The following is a 27,032-nucleotide window of genomic DNA, read 5'->3' on the forward strand; positions in this document are numbered from 1 at the left end:
AAGTTGATTAGCACACACAAAAAATTTCTTTTCTTAAAAAAGAAGGAACAAGGTTGCAGTGAGGCACTTACAACGGAAGTGAAAGTAGATTTTTGGAGGGTTCAAAGGCAGAAATGTGAAGCTTATAATTTTATAAAAACACTTAAATTAGTTCTTCTGTTAAAACTTGTGTATTATTTGAGCTGTGTAGAGAGTTCTGTGACATCACAATCTATTGGTCAAGAATTGTGAAAAAATGCTTTTTTGACCCATAACTTTTGAACTTTTAAATCATGGGCTTGGTGTCTGTGAATTCCTGGGGTCTTGTGTATTTCAACAATATTAGTTTTTTCCATTTCAACCATACTGTCTTTCCGTCATATTTAATTTTATTAAAAAGTGATATATCTTTTAAAAGAATTGTCAGATTTAAAAGAAATTGCATCATCTACATCATGTTTTGAGGATAACCAAGCAGTTTTTAGACAGCGCCACCAATATTTAAAAAAATAATCCACACTTGTTTGCTAACTCTAACCTTGCCATGTCTATTTGCCATCAGTCAGACATGTCAACCGGGTGAGAATATCTGGTCAAAGATCTGAGGTTGTGGGTTCAAATCACCATCATGACAAATCGTGCAGTTAAAACTTCTGAGATCTTTGCATTGTGCTTACTAAATGATTGCTGGAATTTTCCCCAATCTAATTTAGATTTTCATCTTTGTTGAAAAGTTACATCAATAAGAAGTGGATAATGAGGACTATGCTTGGCTGTGATTCAACTAAGCTTGGTAGTCCCTTTGTTGACTGTCTGTGTGGTGCAGTGGATAGTGCACTAACTTGTGTAATGAATAGGCATAGGTTTGAAACCATCCTGAGGTGTTTAGGTTGGTCATAGTGGTCAAAATGCTTATTCAATTCAAACTTTTCATGTGTCATTGCTTCCTTAGTCTAAGTCTTCAGAAAATGGCAGAGAGAAATTTCTATTTTGTGATTGTAATTGTACCCCCCTGTCCTGTTGTGCAGTGATGCAGTAGGCTTGTTGTCTCCTCCTGTATGATAAATTGCTTGTCTTTTTCCTCATCTGACCAGATTGTGGCTCAGGTTCAAATGTTGAGGGTAAGTGGGGAGGAAATCAGGCTGTCTACCACCTAGACAACAAGATCTCCTTCAGTAAGGCATATGATAGTGTAAGTGGCTCAAGAATATCTCACAGGTGGCAAATAAAGCCACTTCTGTCTTTTGTGGGCATCAAACATGTGACCATATTTCCTGCATCATCAATCGCATGATTTCCAAAGACAAGACTTGATAGAATCCTACGAACCATGTTTATAGGTTTTTGCCTTTTTACATTTTTTATTTTAATGCTAATTCAGAATGTACTTTTAATTTCAGTTAGGTTAGTTTTAGAAATGCTTTTGTTAGTTACAGTTTATATTGTATTTGTATATAATTTAGTTGCAGTTTTAGATTTAGTAATTAAAGAATCAGTTAATGGATCCATCTAAAGCAGTCTTTACATTTAACCCTTGTGCTTCAATTTAAAAAGTTACTCAGAAGTCCTTAGAGGACAAAAATGTCAGTGTCAAAAAACTGCCATAATAATATTATATATTAATAATATTTTCCACTTTCAATTAGTTAATTTTTTTAACCAACATCAGTCCTGATCATAACTACCAAATATTCATTCATTTTCAGGATTTTAACCCTTTAAATGGCAGTTTGTTTACATAATGCCATTGTTGTTTTTTTCACACACACACACACACACACACACACACACACACACACACACACACACACACACACACACACACACACACACACACATTTCTCAATACACACATACAAAACACACTCTGACATCCATACCAACACACCCACACAATTTTAGCTACAGCAAACAGAAAATATGAAAAAAGCATGTATTTGCTCCATAGGTCAAAAATGAGAAAAATGCCGCCATCTGGTGAAAAATATAAAAAATGTACATTTTGAAGCCAGGGCTCTGGAATGAAAGCATAATATCATAGAATTCATGATTTTATGCTTTAATGGCACTGGGATCAAATACTGCAGTTTTAATGGGTTTCAATGGGGACATTTTTGTCCTGAAGGTCTTGATTGTAACTATTTTGTGTACACAGTGTATTATAGATGTATTATAGATGTATTATAGGAACTAAGGTTAAAATATAAAAAATGTTTGCAGGGAAGCTCATTAATTTGGGCATAGCTAAATAATGTTTTTAGGTAATGTTGCTTAAAATTCGTAGTGGAATTTACTTGAAAAGTGGTTTGCAAAAATGATGCACAATGATTCAGAACATCATGTTTTACAGTGTTAAGTCAAGTAACCATGTTTCTTTTGGTGGAAACCATGGTTTTAATACAGATCATGATATCCATATAGTAATAACCATGGTTTTACTATAGATTAACCATGGTAATTCTTGTGGTTACTGGTTTTACAACAAATACCATGGTATTTGTAGTAAAACCATAACCACAAAATTATGATTTTTATTACGATAGTTTTTATTTTCCTGTATTATTGCTTTGGTTTTCCTACGAATCTCAATAGTTAATATGGTAAAACCATGTTAAATTTATTGCGTCGTAACACAAAACTTATTGTCCTCTAAAGGGCTCTGTGCTACAAAGATAGTTGCCCATGATATTTCACCATAACACTCCAAGGTGCACAATTCAGTAATAGAGACAGATAAATTCAACAATAATTTTCATATTCCCAAAGGAAAATTTGTGTAGTGGTCAGTTATGTATCACCTTGATCTAAGATGTTTTTCTAAAATTCCTTAACTGTAAAGAAAAAAAAGAGAGACCTGTTGACACGAAAGTTAGAGAATAAAGCTATAAAATAAAGTGGGTAAAATAATTTAATTTGATGAGATTGAAATCGCTGATTTGATTGCAGATTTTGTTATGTTGGGAAATCTGAGCAGAGTTTCAGACATTCAGGAGAGATTATTATGTGATATTTACTGGGGTCAGTTTTTATTCTCTGGAGAAAAATCTGAAAAGCAGGAGACTTAGGCAAAAGTTTTGCTTTCTATTGATGTCTAGGAGAAACAATTGAAGAGATGTCATTTGTGATTTTTCTTTCCTATATGTCTACATGTAAATATTCCAGATTTTAGGCTTACCGTTAATATGAATGCTGAACTTACTGTATTAACATTTCTCCTCTTGCATTCCTTAGCATCATATTTTTGAAGAGGAGACATGCTCTTCAAAAATACAACAGAATGGGGACAAGATCAAAATACTACTCTAATGCTAGTGAAACTTTGTAATATGGCACTTTTTTCATACCACTGTCTCCTTAAGATGATTCTTTTAGCTTATGTTTTCCTCTTTTATAAGTCGCTTTGGATAAAAGCGTCTGCCAAATAAATGTAAATGTATAATGTATAGTAAGTTAGAAAGTACCAGGGGTGGTACTTTCTAACACACTGAAATGAGGAATATGTTAAAAATAAGTTTCTTCTAATTGTCACCTACATTTAAAAATAGCTACGAAATATTTCTTATGTGAAAAACAATGTTTAGGACAAACCCAGTAAGACTGAGTTGCTAAATTTCCTTTTGGTGAAATGATTGTGATGTTGCGGTTAGTGATGATGAGTGGTCTCTCATCTTTTCACATGTGAAAAATCCTTCCTCCGATGTTGACACTTCACTTCCATATTACGCACATTAAGTTTTACATGGAGTTTGGTTCTTTGATCAAAAAATTAATTTAATATGCAAAATCAGATTCAAGTTTCTAAAAATTAAATATAAAATATTTATATTCTATTATAGATAGATAGCTAGAGAGACAAACAGACAGTAAGACAAGACAGACAAGATAGATAGACAGACAGACAGACAGACAGATAGACAGACAGACAGACAGACAGACAGATAGATAGTTAGACAGACAGATAGACAGACATTTGTGTCCTACATTGAACATGAGTGTGTATCTTGTGACGATTGCTTCAAATTTCCTCAGAAATCATTTCTGTGATCTGCTTTCTTTCAGCCGCATAAAAGCAACATCACTCAACATCCTCAAACTTCTGCATCCCTTCAAGTCTTGAACACATTAACATGAATATCAATCAGTTTCCTCCGAAAGGGAAACATGTTATCTAAGACTATTCCAGATATGTTCTGAATACGTTGAGCATGGTTTTGAGATTTAACAAGATAAACTAGAGCATCTTAGTTCAGATGGTACCCTCTGAGTAACATTTAGGACTTGGGCAAACAGGATATATCAACATCCCTTTACAGGGTATAAAGAAGCCTTCAGTGTACAACTCGAACATTTATATCCTGTGGTTTCTCATATATGCAATTACCAAGACGTTGCAATGACTGGTAAGTCCAAATCTTTCTGAATGATTTTTGAACAATGTCCTTGAGCCTTTTTTTTTTTTTTTTCATTTGTTTTATCATTATCAAGATTTTAAGTTAATATATATATATATAAAAGTATAAGGGAAAGTAAATTTTAGGTGCTGTGACAAGTCACAATTCTTTTTAACTTTTTCATCATTTTTAATCACATTCTTGCCTTCACAAGTTTGTTTAAATAAATGGTTTTGTGGTGTGACAAATTAATTTATAAAAGCACAAATATTCCATGTAGTCTCCAATTAAAATGAAGTCATAAATACTGCATGCATGGGACTAATAATTATAAAAGAATTAGTGACATGCTGTTTAAAATAGTTTTGGAGTATAGCTCGTCAAACCACAGGACATGCCAACTTTGGCATAATAATATTTCTAGATATTAAAAAGTAACGCACTTATTGTGAATTTCATTCCTTTTCTGTTGTGCAATCTGCCTTTTATTACAGTGATTTTACCACGCTTAAGGGGGTTTTACAGAAAACACCATGCTGAAATAAAAAATGTTACTCAAACTAAGGTGTTTTGGTGGGCTTAGCTGGTTTAAACTGGTTTAGCTGGCCCTTCTTGGCCAAGATGATTTTCAGCTGGTTTAGCTGGCCAAACAGCTCGTGACCCCTTTAAAACCATAAAATAGACTAGCTATCCTCCTTGATAGATAGATAGATAGATAGATAGATAGATAGATAGATAGATAGATAGATAGATGCCATCCCAGATGTGTATGACTTTCTTCTGCTGAACACAAAGATTTTTAGAAGAATATCTCAGCTCTGTAGGTCCTTTCAAGTGAATGGTGGCCAAAACTTCAAAGCTCCAAAAAATCACATAAAGACAGCATAAAAGTAATCCACACGACTCCAGTGGTTAAATCCATGTCTTCAGAAGTGATATGATAGGTGTGGTTGGGAAACAGATCATTATTTGTATATTTATTTTAACAATAAATCTCCACTTTCACTTTCAGAATGTGAAAGTGAAAGTGAAACTGGAGATTTTTAGAAAAAAGGACACTCACCCACACCTGTCATATTGCTTTTAAAGACAGATTTAACCCCTGGAGTCGTATGGATTATCATGTATACATCATGATGGTGCCACGGATGGTTGCCTCGGTGTGGAGCTCTTCTGCTGTTTTGTTGTTTTTGTTTGTTTGTCCTGTGTTTAGTAATCTTTTTCCAGTCAGTTTTACCAGAGACGAACTGCTGAACATTCAACAGCATATACCAGTCAATCTTTTCCCGGATTTTGAATATTCGGACATTTTGTTTGACATTTTAATTGGAGGCACAGCTGTGCTGTTTAAACGCGCTATGAGACGCAGGCGAGGGAGATGAGCAGGCACGCTGTTCAAGCTCCGTTGGTGGGGCTTTCGAACAACGCTGCCGAGCATTCATCTTGCGAATCTCTGCTCTCTTCCTAACAAAACGGACGAACTACATCTCCTCACCTGCACAAACAAGGACTTTTCAACCTCTGCTGCCTTGTGCTTCACAGAAACCTGGCTGAGTGAAGCCATTCCGGACAGCGCGTTACATCTGCTGGGCTTTCAGTTATTCAGAGCGGATTGCATCGCAGAGTTAATGGGGAAAACGAGAGGTGGTGGAACATGCTTTTACATCAATGAAAGTTGGTGTACAGATGTAACAACGTTAAAGAAGATGTGCTGTCCTAATTTGGAGGGGCTCTTTATTAACTGTAAGCCTTTCTACTCACCGCGGGTGTTTTCCTCGTTTATTCTGGTGAGTGTGTATATCGCGCCAAACGCGTGTTTGAATGCCGTGCTGCAACAGCTGGCTGATCAAATCACAGACACAGAACAACAATACCCGGACTCAGTTATTATTATTCTTGGGGATTTTAACAAAGTAAACCTCACGCGTGAACTGCCCAAATACAAACAGCACATTACATGCCCAACCAGAGACAGAAATATACTGGATCACTGCTACACAACAATAAAGGATGCATATCGCTCTGTTCCTAGAGCAGTTTGGGACTCTCTGATCATTGTCTAGTTCATCTTCTACCAACCTACAGGCAGAAATTAAAATCTGCTAAGCCTGTAGTAAGGACTGTAAAGAGACCTGCCAACAAAGCAGAGCTGGAACTACAAGCCTGCTTTGACTGCACTGATTGGAGTGTTTTTGAGGCTGCAGCCACAGACCTGGACGAGCTCACAGATACTGTTACATCATATATCAGTTTATGTGAGGATATGTGCATTCCTACTAGGACTTATTTAACATCGACAAACCATGGTTTACAGCGGAACTCATGCAGCTTCGTCAGGCCAAAGAGGATGCTTACAGAGTTGGGGATAAAGTCTTGTACAATCAGGCCAGGAACACACTGAATAAGGGAATCAGAGTGGCTAAAAGAAGATACTCTGAGAAGCTGAAAAACAAGTTTTCAGCTAATGATCCTGCATCAGTGTGGAGTGGCATGAAACAACTTACGAATTACAGGACTCCTACCCCCAACCCTGTGGTGGACCAACAACTGGCTGACGATGCCTGAATGTGTTCTATTGTAGATTTGAAAGGCCCAATCCCACACCCCACACCCACTCTGACCTTCACTTCACACAAACACAAACACCTCCTACAACCCCCCTCCTGCTACTCAACCTGCACTTAAGATCTGTGAAGATGATGTGAGCCGCATCTTTCGAAAACAAATGATAAGGAAAGCACAGGGCCCAGATGGCGTTTCACCTGCATGTCTTAGATCCTGTGCTAACCAGCTGGCCCCCATCTTCACACAGATCTTCAACAGATCACTGGAGCAGTGTGAAGTCCCATGCTGCTTCAAATGTTCCACTATCATCCTTATCCCAAAGAAACCAAAAATCACAGGACTTAATGACTACAGACCTGTCGCCCTGACATCTGTGGTCATGAAGTCATTTGAGAGACTGGTGTTGGGCCACCTGAAGGACATCACTGGACCCTTTCTAGATCCCCTTCAATTTGCTTATTGAGCAAACAGGTCTGTGGATGATGCAGTCAACATGGGATTGCATCATATCCTGCAACATCTGGACAGACCAGGGACATATGCAAGGATCCTTTTTGTGGACTTCAGTTTGGCTTTCAACACCATCATCCCAGCTATTCTCCGGACTAAATTACACCAATTCAGTGTTGTGAGACAAGGGAAATTCACTTCCAGCACCTGAACAATCAGCACTGGTGCCCCCCAGGGATGTGTGCTCTCCCCACTACTCTTCTCCCTCTACACCAACGACTGCATCGCCAAGGACCCCTCTGTCAAGCTCATGAAGTTTGCAGACGACACCACTGTCATCGACCTCATCCGAGATGATGATGAGTCTGCATACAGAAGGGAGGTTAAACAGCTGGCTGTCTGGTGCAGTCAAAACAACCTTGAGCTGAACATGCTAAAAATGGTGGAAATGATTGTGGACTTTAGGAGGAACCCCCCCAACACTGTCCCCCCTCACCATTCTAAACAGCACTGTGGCAGCAGTGGAGTCATTCAGGTTCCTGGGCACTACCATCTCACAGGACCTGAAGTGGGAGACCCACACTGACTCCATTGCGAAAAAGGCCCAGAAGAGGTTATACGTCCTTCGCCAGTTGAGGAAGTTCAACCTGCCACAGGCGCTGCTGATACAGTTCTACTCAGCGGTCTTTGAGTCTGTCCTCTGCACTTCAATAACTGTCTGGTTTGGTTCAGCTACGAAATCAGACATCAGAACACTACAAAGGACTGTTAAGAGGATTATTGGTTGCCCCCTGCCCCCCCTTCAAGAACTATACACTTCCAGAGAGAGGAAAAAGGCTGGAAAAATCACTCTGGACCCCACTCACCCTGCCCACTACCTTTTTGAACTGTTGCCTTCTGGCCGACGCTTCAGAGCTCTGAGCACCAGAACCGTCAGGCACAGGAACAGTTTTTTCCCCCAGGCTATCCATCTCATGAACAGTTAAAACTGCCCCTTTGAGCAATAATTAATGTGCAATACACAGCTTAGTCTTTTTATATTATCCAACACATCCTACCTCTTCTGCCATTACATTCCCTTGCACTGTACATAACCGTTTTGTATTTAGATTTGCACTACGTATGTGTGTGTGTATGTATGTATGTATGTACTGTATATGTATGTATATATATTCATATGTTCGTGTGTATGTGCATGTGTATATGTATGTATGTGTGTATGTATATATATATATATATATATATATATATATATATATATATATATATATACAGGTGCATCTCAATAAATTAGAATGTCGTGGAAAAGTTCATTTATTTCAGTAATTCAACTCAAATTGTGAAACTCGTGTATTAAATAAATTCAGTGCACACAGACTGAAGTAGTTTAAGTCTTTGGTTCTTTTAATTGTGATGATTTTGGCTCACATTTAACAAAAACCCACCAATTCACTATCTCAAAAAATTAGAATACATCATAAGACCAATAAAAAAAAACATTTTTAGTGAATTGTTGGCCTTCTGGAAAGTATGTTCATTTACTGTATATGTACTCAATACTTGGTAGGGACTCCTTTTGCTTTAATTACTGCCTCAATTTGGCGTGGCATGGAGGTGATCAGTTTGTGGCACTGCTGAGGTGGTATGGAAGCTCAGGTTTCGTTGACAGTGGCCTTCAGCTCATCTGCATTTTTTTGGTCTCTTGTTTCTCATTTTCCTCTTGACAATACCCCATAGATTCTCTATGGGGTTCAGGTCTGGTGGGTTTGCTGGCCAGTCAAGCACACCAACACCATGGTCATTTAACCAACTTTTGGTGCTTTTGGCAGTGTGGGCAGGTGCCAAATCCTGCTGGAAAATGAAATCAGCATCTTTAAAAAGCTGGTCAGCAGAAGGAAGCATGAAGTGCTCCAAAATTTCTTGGTAAATGGGTGCAGTGACTTTGGTTTTCAAAAAACACAATGGACCAACACCAGCAGATGACATTGCACCCCAAATCATCACAGACTGTGGAAACTTAACACTGGACTTCAAGCAACTTGGGCTATGAGCTTCTCCACCCTTCCTCCAGACTCTAGGATCTTGGTTTCCAAATGAAATACAAAACTTGCTCTCATCTGAAAAGAGGACTTTGGACCACTGGGCAACAGTCCAGTTCTTCTTCTCCTTAGCCCAGGTAAGACGCCTCTGACATTGTCTGTGGTTCAGGAGTGGCTTAACAAGAGGAATACGACAACTGTAGCCAAATTCCTTGACATGTCTGTGTGTGGTGGCTCTTGATGCCACGACCCCAGCCTCAGTCCATTCCTTTTGAAGATCACCCAGATTCTTGAATCGATTTTGCTTAACAATCCTCATAAGGCTGCGGTTCTCTCGGCTGGTTGTGCATCTTTTTCTTTCACACTTTTTCGTTCCACTCAACTTTCTGTTAACATGCTTGGATATAGCACTCTGTGAACAGCCAGCTTCTTTGGCAATGAATGTTTGTGGCTTACCCTCCTTGTGAAGGTTGTCAATGATTGTCTTCTGGACAACTGTCAGATCAGCAGTCTTCCCCATGATTGTGTAGCCTAGTGAACCAAACTGAGAGACCATTTTGAAGGCTCAGGAAAACTTTGCAGGTGTTTTGAGTTGATTAGCTGATTGGCATGTCACCATATTCTAATTTTTTGAGATAGTGAATTGGCTCACTAAATGTGAGCCAAAATCATCACAATTAAAAGAACCAAAGACTTAAACTACTTCAGTCTGTGTGCATTGAATTTATTTAATACACGAGTTTCACAATTTGAGTTGAATTACTGAAATAAATGAACTTTTCCACGACATTCTAATTTATTGAGATGCACCTGTATATATATATATATATATATGTATGTGTATATGTATGTGTATGTGTATGTGTGTGTGAATATATATATATATATATATATATATATATATATATATATATATATATATATATATATATATATATATATTGTCTATTGTGTATTCTATATATACTTTTTCTTTTCAATATTTATCTATTTTCTATTCAATTTTAATTATTTTTTTAAAAGTCTTGTTGCTGTTTTTGTATTGTTGTGTACTGGAAGCTCCTGTCACCAAGACAAATTCCTTGTATGTGTAAGCATACTTGGCAATAAAGTTAATTCTTATTCTGATTCTGATTACTTTTATGCTGCATTTATGTGCTTTTTGGTGCCTCAAAGTTCTTGCCACCATTCACTTGCATTGTGAATGTAAATTATGAGTAAATTATGAGAAAATTTTTATTTTGTGGTGAACTATTCCTTTAATGTTCTTTACCAAAATGACACTATAATATTTACCAATTTACCAAAATAATATCTATTTGTTGTTCTCTAACAGATCCAAACAGCTCTCACCGCCTGGACGACTTCAGTGAATTGTACGATGAAGAATTCAACTACACTGACCTCCAAAACCTCACTGACTTTAATGTGGATGAAAAAACGCTACTCTGTCATCCCGTCACCATAGCAGATGCAATCCACATTTCATTTTGTGTCTTTTATATTATCATCTTTCTGACGGCCATACCAGGGAACCTGATTGTCGGCTACGTCATTGGTTCAAACAGACGCGCACTCTCTGCTTCGGATGTCTACTTATTCAACCTAATGCTGGCCGACACTCTACTGGCCCTAATCTTGCCCTTTTCTGCAGTCTCCGTGCTGCACGGTTGGGTGTTCGGCAATGTTGCATGCAAACTGGTTTCCCTGGTAAAAGAAGTGAACTTTTACACCAGCATTCTATTCCTGGTGTGCATTAGTGTGGATCGCTATATGGTTATCGTCCGAGCTATGGAAGCTCAAAAGGCTCAGCGCAGACTGTGCAGCGGGGTTGCGTGTGGAGTCGTGTGGGTTTTGGGATGTTTCCTATCCTTACCATCACTCTACAACGAGGCTTTTTATTCCAAAATGGCCAAACAGACTGTCTGTGCGGAACACTTCAAAGCAGATAGCGCCGATGAGTGGCGACTGGCCACGCGTATTTTGAGGCACCTCCTTGGCTTTGTGCTACCTCTAGTGGTCATGTTGATCTGCTACAGCATAACAATAGCACGGCTGTTGCGTACAAGGTGTTTCCAGAAACAGAGAGCCATGAAAGTGATTGTAGCTGTGGTTGTGGCTTTCCTTCTATGCTGGACCCCTTTCCATGTTGTGACAATTGTTGACACTCTGCTGAGGGTCAAAGCAATTAAATTCAGCTGTTACACTCGAACATCTGTGGATGTTGCCATGTTTGCTACTGAAAACCTAGGCCTCCTACACTGCTGTGTGAACCCCATGCTGTACGCTTTCGTGGGCGAGAAGTTCCGAAGAAGGTTTCTGCAATTGCTCCATAGGAGAGGACTTCTGGAGCGTTTCTCGGTCTCCAGATCTAGCAGGTCTTCTTCTTTGACCTCAGAAGTCACGTCCAGCTTTCTGTAAGCTACCGCTACAAAACACTCTGCTGAAAGACCAGCATTAATGTCCAGTGTTGGATCAGAAATGCTTGTTGACCAAAGGAGGCTTGTAAAACAGCATCCAAAACACATCAAATGCTGGTTTTTATCAGGGAATGGACTTCAATAAATGTGAACTGCAACCAATGGAAACAAAACCTGTTGTAACTGTCATGCTGTGCCTCCCTCTGTTGGTCAAAAATAGTCTAACTTTTCACTAAGCAGAGTGAGAAGTAGGCCTACACTTGCATGTAAAATTGCTTGGCTGAGGTTCTAAAAGACAAATGTTTTAATTAGTGGTGCTTGCTAAGGCAGGCTAAGGGCATGCATGATACTGCAAATCGTGTTGTTTGTCGAGGAGAGGAGAGATATGCTATCACTTTTATTATTGCCTGGTAAACAATAAACATGCAATTAAATTTAAAGCACTTTGATGCACAAACCATTCGTCAAGGCAACTGGTGGTCAGTATGCAAGGTATTTCTTATAGATATTTTGAACCTTTAGAGACATTTTAAAACTGTGAGTGACAATAAGCCAAAAAGTAAAGTTGGTGAGGAGCCCATAATATCTGTTTAGTATATTTTACAGATGTTATATATACTGATATACAGTATATATATATATATATATATATATATATATATATATATATATATATATATATATATATATATATATATAATATAGATTAACCACAAAAAAAATATCTTCAATTCGCCGCTTGTTTATTTAAAAATCACGGTTACTGCAAGGCACTTACAATGGAAGTGAATGGGGCCAGTCCATAAACAATTAAAATACAGTACACAATGTTTCAAAAGTACAGTCACAAGAGGTAAAAATGTTATATATGTTAACATGATTTTAATGTGATAAAATCGCTTACAGGGTGTACAGGCATTGAGTCATCATGGCACCACATTTGTAATATTTGATAACTTTAAACTTAGATTAGTAAAGTAAGCAATTTTATCACACTAAAATTATGCTAAAGGAATATTCTGTGTTCCATATACAGAGTACTGTGCAAAAGCTTTATGCACATAAAATGTTTCACAAAAACATTTGTCTTAAGATGGTTATTTATATCTTCAGCTTTAGTGTGTCAATAGGAAATATAAACTGTAGACTTCCAAACATTACTTTTGCAAACAGAATAGAATAGAAGAACAGGGAGCCCTGCAACATATGGCTCCCACAGAGCCCCCCACTGAACAGTGAGTTAGTCTGAGATTCATGAAGAGACAGAAGCAATTTAGACAGCCTAGACAGATAGAAGAATTGTGGCGAATTCTTCAAGAAGCTTGGAACATCCTATCTGCCAGCAACCAAGAAAAACTGTATCCAGGTGTACCTTGGAGAATCTGTGCTGTTTTGAAGGCAAAGGTGGTCACACCAAATATTGATTTAGCTTTTTAAGTTTACTGGACTTTGTATGATGTTTTTTCGTTAAAAACATCATTAAATGAAAACTTCTTATGGCATTATACTATGCAAAAATTTTCACAAGTGCCTAAAACTTTTCAGTCGACAGCAATTATACAATAAAGTTGATTAGCACACACAAAAAATTTCAACTCGTCCTTCCTTTTCTTAAAAAAAGAAGAAACAAGGTTGCAGTGAGGCACTTACAACGGAAGTGAATGTAGATTTTTGTAGGGTTCAAAGGCAGAAATGTGAAGCTTATAATTTTATTAAAACACTTAAATTAGTTCTTCTGTTAAAACTTGTGTATTATTTGAGCTGTAAAGTTGTTTAAATCATCATTTTTGTGGTAGTTTTAGGGCTTATGGCCTTAATTTGTCATGGCAACAAAGTAAAATTGGATATAACTTTGCACAGAAAAGGTTAGTAAGTGATTTTGTCACATTAAAATCATGTTAATACGCATATTATTTCTGTCTTGTGGCTATGCTTTTGAAACAGCAAGTATTTTAATGTTTACGGTTTGGCCCCATTCACTTCCATTGTAAATGCCTCACTATAACCTAGATCTGTTTTTTGGTTTTGTTTTTTTAAGAAAAGGAAGGAAAGTCAAAATAAATGTTTGTGGTATAAACATTATGCCACAAATGCTGTCAATTGAGTTTAACTTCCCTTGACACGTATAATGCTTACATCTTGTGGTTATACTTTTGAAACAATGTGTATTTTATGAACTGGCCTTTTATGAACTTTTCTTTTGTGCTTATCATTTTAACCATTTGTCCTAGAGACACCATTTTTTTTTTTTTTTGTCTGATTATTCTCCACTTAATGTTTCAAATGGACTTTTCTCATTACAGTGGCCGCCATCTTGGATTATGATGTTTGCAGTTTAAAAGTTTCACTCCTTCAAACTTTGTCCGATTTGTCCAAACAATGTCTTTAAATATTTTCCAAACCAAGCCACCCAGAAAAGATAATACATAATTTAGATTTTCGCATTTGTTTAAAAGTTACGGCATCGCAAAGTTGACGAGTTCAGTGCGAAAATGGATTTGAGGCTGTATCTCGGCAATACTTTTTCCAACCAAAACGAAACTTGGTTTGCTTTATGAGGACACATGCAGAGTTCTGTGACATCACCATCTATTGGTCAAGAATTGTGAAAAAATGCTTTTTTGACCCATTACTTTTGAACTTTTAAATCATGGGCTTGGTGTCTGTGAATTCCTGGGGTCTTGTGTATTTCAACAATATTAGTTTTTTCCATTTCAACCATACTGTCTTTCCGTCATATTTAATTTTATTAAAAAGTGATATATCTTTTAAAAGGATTGTCAGATTTAAAAGAAATTGCATCATCTACATCATGTCTTGAGGATAACCGAACAGTTTTGAGACAGCACCACCTATATTTAAAAAAATAATCCACACTTGTGTGCTAACTCTAACCTTGCAATGTCTCTTTGCCATCGGTCAGACATGTCAGCCAGGTGAGAATATCTGGTCAAAGATCTGAGGTTGTGGGTTCAAATCACCATCTTGACAAATCATTGAGTTTGTCCTGAGGATACCTGAGCAGTTTGGAGACAGCAGCACATAGTGGTCAAAATTCTTATTCAATTCAAACTTTTTATATGTCATTGCTTCCTTAGTCTAAGTCTTCAGAAAATGGCGGAGAGAAATAAAAAAAAATAAAAAAAAACCTGCTGACTCTCAGCTTGATATGTCTATTTAGCACATGTGGCAATGCGGTGCAGCAGTCAGTGTGCCATACCTCTGTGCTGTAGAGACTTAAATTTTAATGGTTCATGACCAATTTGGTGCATCTGGAAAAAGGATTTACTAAATATTATGACAGGTATTTCTTTCTTTCTACTGTGTTTGATACAAGCCATATTGGCTCTCCACTATTTTCAATAATTCTTTCATTCCAAACCTGCTGAGTCAGCTTAGTTTGTCTCTTCAGCACACGCTCAACTTGTGGCAAAATGGAACAGTGGTCAGTGTGCCATGGCTGTGTGGTATAGAGACTGAAAGGTTGTTGCTTCAAGACCAGCTTGGAGCAACTTGAAAAACTTTGAGTATTTGCAAAATATATTATGACCAGTCTGTTCCTTCTTTCTGCTGTGTTTGATATCAGCCTTATCGGCTATCCACCATTTTGAATGCTTTGTTTATTCAAAATCTGCTGACTCTCAGCTTGGTATGTCTCTTTAGCACTTGTGAAACGTTTCTGTTTCTGTCACTTTTTTGGTGACTTGTGAAGTAGTGTGGGGTTGCTTTGTATGTCATATTCACGCAATGTGTTGTGCTTGCTATGGTGTACTGCTTGCCATTTCAGTTCTTGGCCCCGTAATTGCTGCTTGCAGCTATATTTAGGGCCCAAGCACTGAAAGTGCGGGGACCCTATTGTTCTTCTAAGGATTATTATTACTTTTATTTTTAGGGCCCAAGCACTGAAAGTGCGAGACCCTATTGTTCTTCTAAGGATTATTATTAGGGCCCATGCACTGAAAGTGTGGAGACACTATTGTTCTTCTAAGGATTATTATTACTTTTATTTTTAGGGCCCAAGCACTGAAAGTGCAGAGGCCCTATTGTTCTTCTAAGGATTATTATTACTTTTATTTTTAGGGCCCAAGCACTGAAAGTGCGGAGACCCTATTGTTCTTCTAAGGATTATTAGGGTCCAAGCACTGAAAGTGCAGAGGCCGTATTGTTCTTCTAAGGATTATTATTTTTATTATTATTATTATTATTCTTTTCAAGGTTTTCAGTACTTTTGGGGTACATAAAATGCGTGAAAACTCTTGAAAGTTTGCACACACATCAGAGTCGCTGGCCATTAGGGTGTGACAGAGTTACAGATGGGGGGTGGGGGTAGGAGGGGCTCTGCGGCACCACCTAGAACATGGGCATGTTCGGGGGGGATATGTAGCACATCCCTTTTGAGCTACAGTCACCAAACTTTGTACACATATAGATCTTATCAAGCCGGACAACTTTCACGCTGACAGTCATAAGCTCTGCCCAAAAGGAAGTTGGCCATTTTGCCAGTTTGAAAAATGTATGTTAAGGAATTTGATATACTCCTCCCAGGGATTTCATGTTACAGGTACCAAATGTGGGCGACATCATGCCAAGACAGTGACGATGCTAAATTGCGAAGGGATTTTTGATATATCGAATGGTTTTGCCATGGCGAAACGATAAAATAACGTCAAAAAATGGAATAAGGATGTCTTATATAAATGTCTCATATCTTCTGCATGCATGGTGTGATTTTCCAAATAATTTAGCCAAATGTTTGTCCTTACAGGCTGATCACATTGATGTGGCTATTGTGGGTCACGGCCATAGTGCCACCAACTGGCGGAAGGAAGTGTGTCACTTTTAACAGACTTTGAAATATCCCTATTATGTTAACCTGAATTGCTTAAAAAAAAATTTGAATAATCGACAGTGCAGATTTAAAATTCTGAAGGGATTAATGATATCTTAAATACTGTTGCCATGGCAATGCATAAATGTCATCTTTCCTTTTTGTGCATATTCACATATTTTGAGGTATTTGGTAAGCTTGGTTTTTAAAGTTTATTGTTAATAAACTTAATTTTTATATAAATAAAATATCATAAAAATATCAACTGAAATGCAAAAATAATAGAAAACTGTCATAATGTGTATATGTAATGAGTGGCAATTACAAGAAATGTCCAATAGAGGGCATCCAAGCTCCATGAATGATTCACCAAAATATTTGGTGTCCTGTTTAGAAGGGATCCCAGTTTCGCACCGTATGTATATGAAGTATGTGTAACTACGTTCTTCTGTTAATTATATTTCTCATATAATGTGTTAAACATCTCCAGTTCTTGAGATGGAGTTTGATTCATGTGATCTGTGTACTGTATGTTTTGATTGCCGATACGGTGCTTTTATTTAATCTACACAGTGTTGATATGGCTACAAGTAAACAAATGAAGTTTCGTCTTACCAGCGTGTGTGACAACTAACCCCGCGTTTGAGTTTGAGCTCTTTTCCAGTCGAATCCCATTGAAAAATGCAAAAAAATGTCCCCCCAATCATTATATACATCAACTGAGGTGCGGATGCAATCTTTGTTAATTAAAACATGTAGTTTTATATGGACGGATTAGAACCTTTAACCTCTTATGCAACGTGCTGTTCACATGCTTGAATGCATTTGTTTTTGCACAAAAATTACACACTGCGCCACAAAAGAGCAAAACGTATGTGTCTCAACTCGAGACATTTCACAGTTTAAGTTCTTTTTAACTTGACATGGCGTCTAAAAACACGCCATCAGACAAACAAACAAGCCATCAAAAACATCTGTCTAGCACACGTTTACATTGAAATCATTTATAAAAAGGGCTCCTCAGTATAAGTCTATAACTCTGTAGAAAAGTTTCATCACACTTGCCTATTCTTTATTATTTGTTACTGCACATTTTCACTTCAAGTAAATTGGTAAGTGCTTTTTGCATTGTTATATTAACATCAGGAGTTTTCTAAGTGTAAATTAGTCTTTTGGAGTATTCAGTGTCTGATCAAGTTTTGAAAAGTAAACGTGTACCCTGACGAAACAAAATGTATTGCAAACAAAATTGAAATTGCAAATATTATTAGAGAGCTTTTTCTTTGCAAAAAAAAAAAAAAAATTTTCACTGCAGAACAACCCAAAAAATGCAGAAAATTGCATTGCAAAATTTGAGAAAAGCAGCAGCAAATTCAGCCATTTTGTAATTCCAGCTAGCCAAATTACATGGCCATTTCCTAACTATACCGTAATTTGATGACCAAACTTTAGTTGTGGCAATGCATCTGATTACGTTGTGACAACCGGAAACGTGAAATTTCTGTATTCGTTGCCACAACGTAACTTTGGAGCCGTGCCAGTCCGTCATGACGACGTTGTGGCAAGGTCGTGGTTCAATAGTGTCACGTGGGGAAGGGCCCAAAAGCAGAGATGACGGTTCAGTGGTTTTATCAACAAAATTTTCAATGTCAAGATAAGGCACACCTGTTCATATAACTATTTAAGATTGAGAAGGACCTAATGTAAAAGTTAAGAATTGCTATGGAGCGGGATGTGGTTATGTGTCTGTTACTGGGGAGAGAGGAAGCGGTAAGGGCCATCACCTGGTGATTAATGATGCGTAACACCTGTGTCTCTTTACAGTGATGATGGAGATGGGCTTGAAAACGCTGCTGAGAATGCCAGAGAGACAGAGAAAGTCCGAGACACACACACCCTAGACAGCTGTGTTACTTATTGTGAAGCTGAAAAGCCAAAATTTGTTGTAGAACTGAGAAGCCAATATTTGCTGTAGAGCTGAAAAGCCAGTATTTGTTCTAAAGCTGAAAAGCCATTAAAGATAAACCTACCTGGACTGCCACCTTGCTTCCCGCTTCTTTCCTTATTATTGGAACTTCTACACTGGTGCCGAAACCCGGGATAAGGAAGACTGGTCGCCATGGACACCTCACTGCTGGACGAAGTACCTACCATCAAGCCCTCCTTGCCCAGGAGCAACATTTATGCGAGCTCCTTCAAGCCATGCCGAGGATCAGCAGGCCTTACGGAGTTGGTTAGCTCCAGGCGGATCCTCCGCCGCGACCCCAGAGGCAGCGAAGAGTCCGCACCTCCTGCTCACTAAGTTGGGTCCCCAAGATGATCCGGAGGTGCTCATAACCCTTTTTGAAGAGTCAGGTACTGCCTCTGGCTGGCTGCGAGCTCAGTGGGCCCTTCACCTCCTGCCGCTGCTTTCCAGGGAGGCCCAGCTCGCAGCACAGCAACTGCCAGTGGAGGACCGCCTGGACTACGTCAAGCTGAAGGTCGCTGTCCTGAACAACATTGCCAGCCATTCTGCTCCCTCACCTTGAGCGATGCCGGTCGCTCGTTCGCATTCGCCCAGCAGCTCCGTGACGCCTGCCGAAGATGGGTGCTGGCCGAGGAAGGACGCGGCATGGAGGAAGTTATCGACCTGATGGTGCTGGAGCAACTAACTGTTCGTCTGCCCCGAGGAACTGCGGAATGGGTCCAGTGCCATCGCCCACGTCGGTGGATGACGCCGTCCAGCTGGTCGAAGCCCACATGGCGGCCTACCAGGAAGTCGGCGAGCAGTCCAGTTCTCTCTCGTAGTAGTACACTACGCGAACTTTACGAATTGCTGGGGATTAAATTGATTCGCACCAGCGTTTATCACCCACAAACTGATGGGCTGGTGGAATGATTTAATCGAACCCTGTGTAAAAAAGGGGTATTGACAAAACTATTGGTCCGATGTCGGATTCCAATAGAATGGCCCCTGAAGGTTTCTGCATTGCTCTGTCTTTTCTGAGCGCTGAAACAAAAACATTATTAATTTGCACTTTATCTGACTCCAATTTATATTAATCTGACTCCAATTTAAATTGACCTCTAATTTAGATTACAGCTCTAATTAATTTGTGATCATTCTTTTAATTTGATCTTTTTAAGTTATTTATTACTCTGAATCATCTTAATTTTCATTTGTCCTTTTGATCAATACTTAAATGTTGCTTAGAGTCTCACGCCAGCCGTTATTCAATTACGTGGATCTCACATCACAAGGAACATACCTGGCAATAAAAATAACACACAGCGACAGTGAGGAAGATCTGACTAAAGACTCCCCGAGCTCCTTGCCAACCCTCCTTAAATATTCAGACAGAAAACATTGTGTACCATATGCAGTATATCACATGTGGTGATATTCAGGTGTAGATTTCAGCTTATGTGAAAGAGTTCTATGAAGTTGGTTCCGCAGAGTTCTTTGACTTTTACCGGAAATGGTGCCTTTTGGGCGTAGACATCCTGGTGCCGGCCTTACACCTGAAAAATATGATTCGTAAGTTCGTACACGAGGATGCTAGAAATTGGGACAAATGGCTAGAACCATTACCTTCCCAGAGCAAAATTGAAATTCAGTACGTCCTTGATCTTCGAGCAAAGCTACAAACACTGGGTCAGTTGTCACAACAGAATTTGCTCCAAGCTCAAGAGACACAAAGCCGGCTCTATAATAGGGGTGCCCAGCTACGGAATTTGCACCGGGAGACAAAGTACTTGTATTACTCCCCACATCGAGCTTGAAATTACTCGCCAAGTGTCAAGGACCCTTTGTGGTTACACGGCGAGTCAGGGACCTCGATTATGAAGTTAAATGAATGGGTAGAGGCGGGGCACATCAAATTTACCACCTCAACCTTCTTAAATTATGGAGAGAGGCGGTCCCCGTGTCCCCATGTCTAACAGTAGTTCCGGAGAGGGCGGAGCTCGGGCCAGAGGTGAAGTTCAAAGTCGATCCATTCACCCCAGTCCCTTGTGGAGACCACCTCTCACCGTCCCAGCTCACAGAGGTGGCCAGGTTTTAAAAAGAGTTTGCGGACATGTTCTCTCCTCTTCCCGGTCGTATTAACCTCATAGAGCACCATATTGAGACCCTACCGGGAGTGGTTGTGCGTAGTCGGCCATACCACGTACCCGAGCACAAGAAAAAGCTGATTCGGGACGAATTAGAGGCAATCCTCGAAATGGGGGTAATAGAAGAATCGCACAGCGATTGGGCGAGCCCGGTTGTTCTTGTACATAAGAGTGACGGGTCAGTCCGGTTCTGTGTTGATTACCGGAAAGTCAATGCGGTGTCTAAATTCAGGGCTCTCACCACGTTCCAGCACCTAATGGATAAGATCCTCCGGCTACATGCCGCATATGCTGCTGCCTACCTGGATGACATTATCATATACAGTAATGATTGGCAGAGGCATATGCAGCATCTAAGAGCTGTGCTGAGGTCGCTGAGGCGGGCGGGACTCACGGCAAACCAGAAAAAGTGCACAATTGGGTGGGTGGAAGTATGGTATCTGGGCTTCCACTTGGGTCATGGGCAGGTATGACCCCAAATTGATAAAACCACAGCGACAACAGCCTGCCCACGTCCCAAGTCCAAAAAGGAGGTGATACAGTTTATGGGGTTGACTGGCTATTACAGAAGGTTTGTGCATAATTTTTCTGATGTCACCAGCCCCTTGACTGATCTCACTAAAAAGGGGGAACCAGATCTAGTCCAGTGGACAGAGGCGTGCCAACAGGCTTTCACAAGAGTGAGATCTGCACTCTGTGGCGGGCTGCTCCTACATGCTCCTAGCTTCTATCTCCCCTTCATTTTACAGACGGACACATCAGAGAGGCGGTTGGGGGCCGAAATCTCGCAGGAGATGGAGGGGTGGAGCGCCCCATGCTGTACATTAGTCGTAAGCTCTCTTTGAGAGAGACTAAGTACAGCACGATTGAAAAAGAGTGTCTGGCCATCAAGTGGGCGGTCTTAACCCTCCGCTATTACCTGCTGGGGTGGGCCTTCATCCTCCACTCGGATCACGCTCCGCTTCAGTGGCTCCACCATATGAAGGATACCAATGCGCAGATCACTCATTGGTACCTGGCACTACAGCCCTTCAAATTCAAGGTGGTCCACAGGCTGGGGCTGCAGATGGTTGTGACTGATTTCCTCTCCAGGAATTGGGGGGGAGGAGATTAGCAGGCCGGACGTTGCCCGGGCCTGAGTCGGGCGGTGGGGGTATGTGGAGCGGGATGTGGTCATGTGTCTGTCACTGGGGAGAGAGGAAGCGGTTAGGGCCATCACTTGGTGATTAATGATGCGTAACACCTGTGTCTTGTTACAGCGACGACGGAGATGGGCTTGAAAAGACTGCCACCCCGCTTCCCGCTTCCTTCCTTATTATTGGAACTTCTACAATTGCACGTTAACAGCACTGTTTGTCCAATATTGTAGTGCTATTGTAATTCATTAAAAAATAAATTTACACAATAGTCATGTAAAATATACACATACATAATAAATATTAAAGAATACACTGAAGTGAGGAATATATTAAAAAAAAGTTACTTCTAATTGTCACCTACATTTAAAAATAGCTATGAAATGGAATTGGTTTCTTACGTGACAAACAATGTTTAGGACAAACCCAGTAAGACTGAGTTGCTAAATTTCCTTTTGGTGAAATGATTGTGATGTTGCAGTTGGTGATGATGAGTGGTCTCTCATCTTTTCACATGTGAAAAATCTTTCCTCCGATGTTGACAAATCACTTCCATATTACGCAAGTTAAGTTTTACAGCATAAAGTTTGGTTCTTTGATCAAAAAATTTATTTAATATGCAACATCAGATTCAAGATTCTAAAAATTAAATATAAAATATTTATATTCTATTATAGACAGACAGACAGACAGACAGACAGACAGACAGATAGATAGATAGATAGATAGATAGATAGATAGATAGATAGATAGATAGATAGATAGATAGATAGACAGACAGACTGACTGACAGTTAGACAGATAGACAGACAGACAGACAGACAGACAGACAGACAGATAGATAGATAGTTAGACAGACAGACAGACAGATAGATAGATAGACAGATAGACAGATGTTTGTGTCCTACATTGAACATGAGTGTGTAAATTGCTTCAAATTTCCCCAGAAAACATCTCTGTGATCTGCTTTTTTCAGCTGCATAAAAGCAACATCACTCAACATCCTCAAACTTCTGCATCCCTTCAAATCTTGAACACATTAACATGAATATCAATCAGTTTCCTCCGAAAGGGAAACATGTTATCTAAGACTATTCCAGATATGTTCTGAATACGTTGAGCATGGTTTTGAGATTTAACAAGATAAACTAGAGCATCTTAGTTCGGATGGTACCCTCTGAGTAACATTTAGGACTTGGGCAAACAGGATATATCAACATCCCTTTACAGGGTATAAAGAAGCCTTCAGTGTACAACTCGAACATTTATATCCTGTGGTTTCTCATATATGCAATTACCAAGACATTGCAATGACTGGTAAGTCCAAATCTTTCTGAATGATTTTTGAACAATGTCCTTGAGCCTTTTTTTTTTTTTTTCATTTGTTTTATCATTATCAAGATTTTAAGTTAATATATATATATAAAAGTATAAGGGAAAGTATATTTTAGGTGCTGTGACAAGTCACAATTCTTTTTAACTTTTTCATCATTTTTAATCACATTCTTGCCTTCACAAGTTTGTTTAAATAAATGGTTTTGTGGTGTGACAAATTAATTTATAAAAGTACAAATATTCCATGTAGTCTCCAATTAAAATGAAGTCATAAATACTGCATGCATGGGACTAATAATTATTAAAAAAAATAGTGACATGCTGTTTAAAATAGTTTTGGAGTATAGCTAATCAAACCACAAGACATGTCAACTTTGGCACAATAATATTGTCATGTATTCCCTGTTTTTGTCTAGACTTTTATGTTGAAATTCTTGTTTAGTTCCCCGTTCCTGTTTCCTGTGTTAATTTTGTAGTCCTTTGTAGTTTTATTTCATGATTGGTTCTCCCTGATTGTTTCCCCAGGTGTTCCTTGTTTTCCCTGGTTAGTTAGTCAGTCTTTGCATGTGTTTGTTATGCTCTCTCTCTCTCTCTCTCTCTCTCTCTCTCTCTCTCTCTCTCTCTCTCTCTCTCTCTCTCTCTCTCTCTCTGTTTGTTAAAGCTGCATTTAGATCCTCATTTCTCGCCTGGCTCATTACAAATATTTATAGATATGAAAAAGTATTCACAAAGACAGCATAAAAGTAATCCACAGGACTCCGTTAAATCCAGGTCTTCAGAAGTGATATGATAGGTGTGGGTGAGAAACAGATCATTATTTGTATTTTTTTTAACTATAAATCTCCACTTTCACTTTGTGAATGTGAAAGTGAAAGTGAAACTGGAGATTTATAGATAAAAGGACACTCGCCCACACCTATCATATCACTTTTAAAGACATAGATGCTTCAAAGATCTGGCCACCATTCACTTGCATTGTGAATGTAAATTATAAGTAAATTATGGGACATTTACATTTTGGGGTGAACTATTCCTTTAATGTTCTTTACCAAAATGACACACTTTAACTTAATTTATATTTGTTGTTCTCTAACAGATCCAAACAGCTCTCACCGCCTGGCCGACTTCAGTGAATTGTACGATGAAGAATTCAACTACACTGACTTCCAAACCCCCACTGACTTTAATGTGGATGAAAAAACGCTACTCTGTCATCCCGTCACTATAGCAGATGCAATCCACATTTCATTTTGTGTCTTTTATATTATCATCTTTCTGATGGCCATACCAGGGAACCTGATTGTCGGCTACGTCATTGGTTCAAACAGACGCGCGCTCTCTGCTTCGGATGTCTACTTATTCAACCTAATGCTGGCCGACACTCTACTGGCCCTAATCTTGCCCTTTTCTGCAGTCTCCGTGCTGCACGGTTGGGTGTTCGGCAATGTCACATGCAAACTGGTTTCCCTGGTAAAAGAAGTAAACTTTTACACCAGCATCCTATTCCTGGTGTGCATTAGTGTGGATCGCTATATGGTTATCGTCCGAGCTTTGGAAGCTCAAAAAGCTCAGCAGAGACTGTGCAGCAGGGTTGCGTGTGGAGTCGTGTGGGTTTTGGGATGTTTCCTATCCTTACCATCACTCTACAACGAGGCTTTTTATTCCAAAATGGCCAGTCAGACTGTTTGTAAGGAACGCTTCAAAGCAGATAGCGCCGATGAGTCGCGACTGGCCACGCGTATTTTGAGGCATCTCCTTGGCTTTGTGCTACCTCTAGTGGTCATGTTGATCTGTTACAGCATAACAATAGCACGGCTGTTGCGTACAAGGTGTTTCCAGAAACAGAGAGCCATGAAAGTGATTGTAGCTGTGGTTGTGGCTTTTCTTCTATGCTGGACCCCTTTCCATGTTGTGACAATTGTTGACACTCTGCTGAGGGTCAAAGCAATTAAATTCAGCTGTTACACTCGAACATCTGTGGAAATTGCCATGTTTGCTACTGAAAGCCTAGGCCTCCTACACTGCTGTGTGAACCCCATGCTGTACGCTTTCGTGGGCGAGAAGTTCCGAAGAAGGTTTCAGCAATTGATCCATAGGAGAAGGCTTCTGGAGCGTTTCTCGGTCTCCAGATCTAGCAGGTCTTCTTCTTTGACCTCAGAATTCAAGTCCAGCTTTCTGTAAGCTACCGCCACAAAACACTCTGCTGAAAGACCAGCATTAATGTCCAGTGTTGGATCAGAAATGCTCGTTGACCAACACAAATGCTGGTTTTTAACAGGGAATGGACTTCAATAAATGTGAACTGCAACCAATGGAAACAAAACCTGTTGTAATTGTCATGCTATTGTTGGTCAAAAATAGTCTAGCTTTTCACTAAGCAGAGTGAGAAGTAGGCCTACACTTGCATGTAAAATTGCTTGGCTGAGGTTCTAAAAGACAAATGTTTTAATTAGTGGTGCTTGCTAAGGCAGGCTAAGGGCATGCATGATACTGCAAATCGTGTTGTTTGTTGAGGAGAGGAGAGATATGCTATTACTTTTATTATTGCCTGGTAAACAATAAACATGCAATTAAATTTAAAGCACTTTGATGCACAAACCATTCGTCAAGGCAACTGGTGGTCAGTATGCAAGGTATTTCTTATAGATATTTTGAAACTTTAGAGACATTTTAAAAATGTGAGTGACAATAAGCCAAAAAGTAAAGTTGGTATATATATATATATATATCACACTAAAATTATGTTAAAGGAATATTCTGGGTTCAATACTAGTTAAACTCAGTCGACAGCAATTGAATAATAAATCTGATTAGCACACACAAAAAATGTAAACCTTTCTTAAAAAAAGAAGAAACAAGGTTACAGTGAGGCACTTACAACGGAAGTGAAAGTAGATTTTTGTAGGGTTCAAAGGCAGAAATATGAAGCTTATAATTTTATAAAAACACAAATTAGTTCTTCTGTTAAAACTTGTGTATTATTTGAGCTGTAAAGTTGTTTAAATCGTAATTTATGTGGTAGTTTTAGGGCTTATGGCATTACTTTGTCATGACAACAAAGTAAAATTGGATATAACTTTGCACAGAAAAGGTTAGTAAGTGATTTTATCACACTAAAATTATGATATTGTTTCTGTCTTGTGGCTATACTTTTGAAACAGTAAGTATTTTATTGTTTACGGATTGGCCCCATTCACTTCCATTGTAAATGCCTCACTATAACCTAGATCTGTTTTTTGTTTTTAAGAAAAGGAAGGAAAGTCAAAATAAATGTTTGTGGTATAAACATTATGCCACAAATGCTGTCAATTGAGCTTAACTTGTATTGCACACAGAATATTCCCTTAACACGTATAATGCTTATATCTTGTGGTTATACTTTTGAAACAATGTGTATTTTATGAACTGGCCCCGTTTCACTTCCATTATAAGCATCTTACAGTAACTGCAGATTTTGCTTTTTTTAATAAACGAAGGATGAGTGTATTGGATACAGTGTATTTTTATTGCATACAGTCTTTTTATTTTGTGTATACTGTATATTGTATATTATTAGGTGTATATTGTGTTGTGTAACAAGATGTGTAAATTGTGTTATGTGTAAATCAGATGTTTATTGTCATATTGCTATGTTGCTTGGAACCGCACCCAAGACTTTCACCCACTGTTGCCCTTGTTTATATGATTGAGTGACAATAAAGGGATTTGATTGATTTGATTACTTGAGTAAATAAAAATAAAAATAAAAAGCTCTAAAATAATTTTAGAGGAGGTTTAAAAGTGGGTACTTTTTACTC

General features: G+C 38.9%; 2 protein-coding genes across 4 annotated transcripts in view; both read left to right on the top strand.

The window, feature by feature from the left end:
• LOC127447628 (C-X-C chemokine receptor type 1-like) overlaps positions 1 to 27,032 on the top strand; it is a 154,227-nt gene that overhangs the window by 5,128 nt on the left and 122,067 nt on the right. The window lies entirely within an intron of this gene.
• LOC127447626 (C-X-C chemokine receptor type 1-like) lies at positions 4,255 to 26,953 on the top strand. 3 transcript variants are annotated; one of them, XM_051709566.1, is made up of 2 exons: positions 4,255 to 4,379; positions 10,761 to 16,129. In XM_051709566.1, the coding sequence occupies exons 1-2, from the start codon at positions 4,373 to 4,375 to the stop codon at positions 11,843 to 11,845; spliced, it is 1,092 nt and encodes a 363-aa protein (XP_051565526.1). In that variant the 5' UTR covers positions 4,255 to 4,372; the 3' UTR covers positions 11,846 to 16,129. The 3 variants fall into 3 exon arrangements, with proteins under 3 accessions (XP_051565526.1, XP_051565527.1, XP_051565525.1); XM_051709567.1 differs by lacking the exon at positions 10,761 to 16,129 and adding an exon at positions 24,332 to 26,953 and having other exon boundaries at positions 4,342 to 4,379; XM_051709565.1 differs by lacking the exons at positions 4,255 to 4,379; positions 10,761 to 16,129 and adding exons at positions 23,055 to 23,217; positions 24,332 to 26,953.

This window comes from Myxocyprinus asiaticus, chromosome 10, assembly GCF_019703515.2.
Source record: "Myxocyprinus asiaticus isolate MX2 ecotype Aquarium Trade chromosome 10, UBuf_Myxa_2, whole genome shotgun sequence".
Taxonomy (NCBI): Eukaryota; Metazoa; Chordata; class Actinopteri; order Cypriniformes; family Catostomidae; genus Myxocyprinus; species Myxocyprinus asiaticus.